General features: G+C 41.6%; 1 protein-coding gene across 1 annotated transcript; it reads right to left on the bottom strand.

The window, feature by feature from the left end:
- Positions 1-449: 449 nt before the first annotated feature.
- On the bottom strand, positions 450-4,734 carry CTSL (cathepsin L). Its single transcript, XM_009080475.1, has 6 exons — positions 4,616-4,734; positions 4,377-4,532; positions 3,805-4,029; positions 2,132-2,300; positions 1,664-1,781; positions 450-859 (listed from the first exon to the last, which is right to left on the bottom strand). Exons 1-6 carry the CDS (start codon positions 4,691-4,693, stop codon positions 760-762), a joined length of 846 nt encoding a protein of 281 aa, XP_009078723.1. The 5' UTR covers positions 4,694-4,734; the 3' UTR covers positions 450-759.
- Between the last annotated feature and the right edge of the window lie 170 nt (positions 4,735-4,904).

The following is a 4,904-nucleotide window of genomic DNA, read 5'->3' as shown; positions in this document are numbered from 1 at the left end:
AGCTTCCTTCACCTGCAGCCCAAATGCAAGAGGAGATGTCAACACGTAAACAATACAAAGCAAATCCTTCCCCCTCAACTGTTTTTGGTATTACCAATTCACCACCCTCTACAGGAACTACTGCTACCAAAAACACACCTCAACAGTAGTAACAGCTAGTACCCATGTCTCAGCAGCAGAGATACCTGCAGAAGAGAAAAGGAGGTACAGGGCACAGTCTATGTCACCACAGTTAAGTCAGCCATGAAGTATACAGGTATTAATGGAGTGGCCCAACTTCACTTTCCATAGGAACAGCTATTAACCACTTCCAGATAGGGTTGCACTTCAGTGACTGATGAAGAGAGGCATGCATATATGCTTCAGTTCAGAGTATCATTTAGGAAGCCTGTTTCTTAAAAGTACCAAGTATAGAAAACACAGACCAAAAAGCCAAGTCATATGTACACAGTGGAATTTAAGTTTATTTAGAAAGTAAACCTTTGGGCACATTGCAATTTAAAAAAAGGAAAAATACAAATAATCTATTGGATTAAGCGGCTAAAAGCCAGCAATATTACAAGCTGTTTACATACCAACATTTACATTAATTTAAGACAAGTGGCATGTCACCAACATTTAAAATATACTTCAAAATGTAAAAAAAAAAAAAAAAAAAAATCAAGTTGACTTGAAAGACACAAGTTTACCACATGTCTGAACATGGGTTTGGTCATTCAGTTTAAATCCCCTCTTTTGCTGAAATGTTCAGTCTTCAAATTATACAAGTGGATAGCTAGCAGCTGTTGCTATTCCACAGTGGTTCTTCCTGTCCTTGGCCATGTAGATATATCCTTTGTCACCCCACTTCTCACCCCAGCTGCAAACAGAAGTAAAGGATTTGATTTCATATTCAAAGTAGTTATTTACCACTCTCCCCCATAGGTTTAAACTGAAAACTGCTGCTTTCCACATTTGTAGAGAAAAATCAAGATAGCTGCAGCCAAAAACTAAAGTGTTTTCCAGTAATTAAAAGCATGTTACAGAAGAGGCACCACAAGCTCACAGAAATGAAAGGTGCAGCCATCCTCTCACTAGGATATGCACTGATATGCAAACTCTGATTACAGGTGCCTGAGCCTGAGACACTGCTCCCAGCCAACTTTAAGGGAAATCAGAGACTGCAAGGAGCATTCGAGGGTGGTGCCCCAGTAATGCTGAGAACATGAGACAAGCTCATGTGATGTGCCCTTCGGCATTAACTTCTTGTTTTCCCTCCAACCTAGGAGGTAAGTCCATCTTTAAAGTTCAAGTGTTATCCTATTTCACACAAGTGAGCAGCACCCTGCTTCCATAAAAATCCATTACACTCCCCACAACTTGGTTTCCTCCTGCTCTCCTCTGCTCTACTCCCTTTAACATCTACTAGCTTCACAGGCTGTTCCAGTACTGAGCTCCCTAAAGCAGAGGAATGAGTTTGCTACTTCAGGCCTAGTTTATTAGACTGCCAGCAGCACGAGTTTGATTTAACCTTGGTATTGTATGACAAGCTGAAAACAATCTGAAAACAGTCTCCAGATTTACCACACAGATTTTAATTAATTGTTGTCTCCCTACCTCCCCCCTAACAAGTAACAAACTACCTTCCCTTCTCCACTGGGTACATGACACAGACAGATCTTACCTGTTCTTAACAATCCAGTATTTCTTTCCATCTACATCTTCCCCCTCAAAGCCATAACCTACAACCAGAACACCATGGTCCAGGTCTTCACTGCTGCAGTCTGGTTCATAGTAGATACCTGCAAAGGCATAAGTGCATAAGTTCACATGTGAACAAGCTCATATTCATAAACCCCTTCTCCCACACCAGAAGCTTTGTGTATTTCAAATTAATGTTGCACAGCCTCTTGTAAGTTAGAGGAAGGAATCATAAGTGAAGTGCACCATGGCAGAAACTAAAGGACAACTACACACATATGCAGGAGAAGTTCCAAGTGTCGAGAACCTGGTCTAGAATTAAAATGACTTCTGATTATGTCCTGTGTCACAAGATCATAGTTAGGCTCTTTCACCTATTAAGCTGTAGGGTAATGAATACCAAGCATCAAAAAAGCAGGCCTCTGAATGCAAGTTATTAAAAAATCCCCACCTGACTGATAGAACTGGAATGAAGAGTGGCCTGCATCAATAGCAACAGACACTGGACCCACAGCTGCAACTGCTTTCATGAGAGCTCTTTCATGCCCTTGAGGTATGTCAACAAAGCCAGTGTCATTAGCAGCATTGTACTCTGCCTTGTAGCGACAGTCTTCATCATCCTAAACAGAGAAAGCTGTAGTTACTACATAGTTCTCCACTCAACACATAGGTGAGCACAGAACTACCAGACATTTTGTGACTTTGCTGCTTTGAAAACAAGGGACTGAAGAGGATCCAATTGCTTCAGCAGTTGCTTTGAAAGAACAAGAGGGGAAACACGGAACCTGCTTCTGAGTTTCTCAAAGTACTGAAAAAGTAAACAACAGTGGCATCCAAAAAAACAAATAGCTTTACTGGGATGCAAATGACATTACATCCTGGAACCCTGCCCTCTTTGGTGGGCAGGACAAACCTTTTCAGGAGGAAAGAAGCCCAGAACGCATTAATGGGCAATGGAAGAGAGCCAAGTATTCATTAAATACAAAGCAATCCAGAAACTGCTCATTAAGCAAGCACTTAAAATCCACAGTTTCAGTCTGTAATGGTTTGAAAAACTGTATAGAATGATTTGGAAGTTAGTAATTTGTGTTATATGACATACAGCATTTGTGTATTTTGTGCTTCTATACATCATCTGTTTTTGCAGTGAAGCCTGAATTGTTGGTGCCACAGGCATTTATCTCAGGAGAGAGGTGAGGCCCAATCTGGAAGTCAGGTCATGTGAAACTGAAATAGATTCAAGCAAGTACATCCCTCCCTTGTGTCATAGATTAGCACTATAAAGTAACACAGTACACCCCAGTTGCTTACTTCTTGTATTTGGCAAGTTAGGCACTTTCTATAACCAATGGGGATCTCCAGAACAGCCAAAATGAGGATAAAGCTGAGATTACAAGCACACAGGTGAACAGGAACTCAAACCCAAAGGCTTCTATGTTGTGAACAAAGAAAAGGGCATTGCTGTTGCGTATTTAAGACAGCACAAAAACAAGCTTCAAGAAAAGATACTCTATAGTGAACTGACATATTAAGTGGTTCTGGGCTCTCAAATGACACCACAATTTACCACTGCTCTTTCGTCCTCTCATATCTGTTTAACATTTGATAGACCATATTTTGAAACTCTAACCATTACCGACATTTATGGACGTTTAGTCCAGAGGTAGAACTTAAGGCATTGTTAACAACTGCTGTTAAAAAACTAAATGACACTGTTCACAAGAATTAGGTGGTCTATAGATGGCACTCCATAGTAAGTCGGTATGGGAAGATGAATTGCACCCCTACCACTAAGTAGCATTGTCGACAAGGGCTGCATTCCTGGTTCGGTGTGGCAACTAAGATAAGCCTGATAGGAGGGCAACAGTGAGGAGGAGGAATAAAAATATTTGCTCCAGTTTTTCCAACTGGTCTGACAAGATTTTGACCTCAAAGACCAGTGCAGTGTGTGAGTCCTACTGAGGTTAAGCAGTTATTCTAGTTCTCTTAGCAAAGATGCGAGAGGGAGAATGGATGCACTGACTAATATAAAGACATTTTCCTTTCTAGGTATGAGTTTCCCAACACACAGTTTTTCCACACAAGACATGACACCTGCAATACAAGTTCAGCTATTAGGCTTACCTTTGCAGTGTATGGGTAGGATTCCTCTGAATCAATGCCCCCATTATCCTGCACATACTGGAAAGCCTGGTCCATCAGACCACCATTGCAGCCTTGATTCCCTTCAGGTCGAGAGCAGTCCACCAGATTCTGTTCACTCAGTGAAACAAGTTTGCCAGTTTTTCTGAAGTGCTGCCCTTCAAGAGCTCCTGTCGTGCTGAAAGCCCAGCAAGAACCACACTGACCCTGAAGTACGCAATGAAATCACAAGTTACAAACCCATACAGATTAGGCAATTACATTTCCTTTACCACTGATCTAAGCAAGAAAAACAAAAGACGAGACAAACTTTGGTTTCACATTCCTAGCATGTGCAAATGAAGATAGTACAGCCTTTTCAGTTCTGAGACACTAGTATGGAACTCTTAAAATCTTCGAGGGGTACAGCAGTTTTACCAGAAGGGTGCTTAATTTCGTAAGCTTGTACTATGCTTCACTGAACAGGTACACAGTGTTTTTCTTTTATAGAAGTGGGAGTAGCATTCAGGAAACTAGACTTGTAATTCTTTAGAAATCCATCCATTGAATAATACCTGGTCTTTAACTGGAGTTACATATCCCTTCTCTCGCCAGTCTACTGATCGTGGCACTTCCAGGAAGCTGGGCTCAAGAAACTGGGACCCTCTGTACTTTCTTCCTGACTTCTTGTGTGTGTAACCATTCATCAGCTGTCTGAACTCCTCAGTTGTCTGAAAAACAATTCCATACATGCAGTCACCATCTATTACACGCTACTATTTAGAACCGTACATTTTTATGCCTCTATACTTACCATATCACCAAACTGATTCATCGCCAGCTTGTAGCTGTGTTTTCCTAGTGTGTGATCCAGGTTATGGAGTTCAATCATTTTCAGGTTCTTCTCCCACACCACCCTCCTCCAGCCTTCCTCTCTCTGACGGGTGAAAAAACAACATACTTCAGGAAGGCAGTCGAAACAAAGTTCGCTCGCGTGACAATGAGCCCTGTCAAGGCTGGTGTACTCAGGCAAATGTACAGTACCCAAAGTCTGTTTAAGAGGTGGCCTTCACGCCGCCCTCGTAACAAAAATCAGGCGTACA

The sequence above is a fragment of the Acanthisitta chloris genome, unplaced genomic scaffold, assembly GCF_000695815.1.
Source record: "Acanthisitta chloris isolate BGI_N310 unplaced genomic scaffold, ASM69581v1 scaffold9860, whole genome shotgun sequence".
Lineage (NCBI taxonomy): Eukaryota > Metazoa > Chordata > Aves > Passeriformes > Acanthisittidae > Acanthisitta > Acanthisitta chloris.
This window is presented reverse-complemented; position numbering and strand designations above follow the sequence as displayed.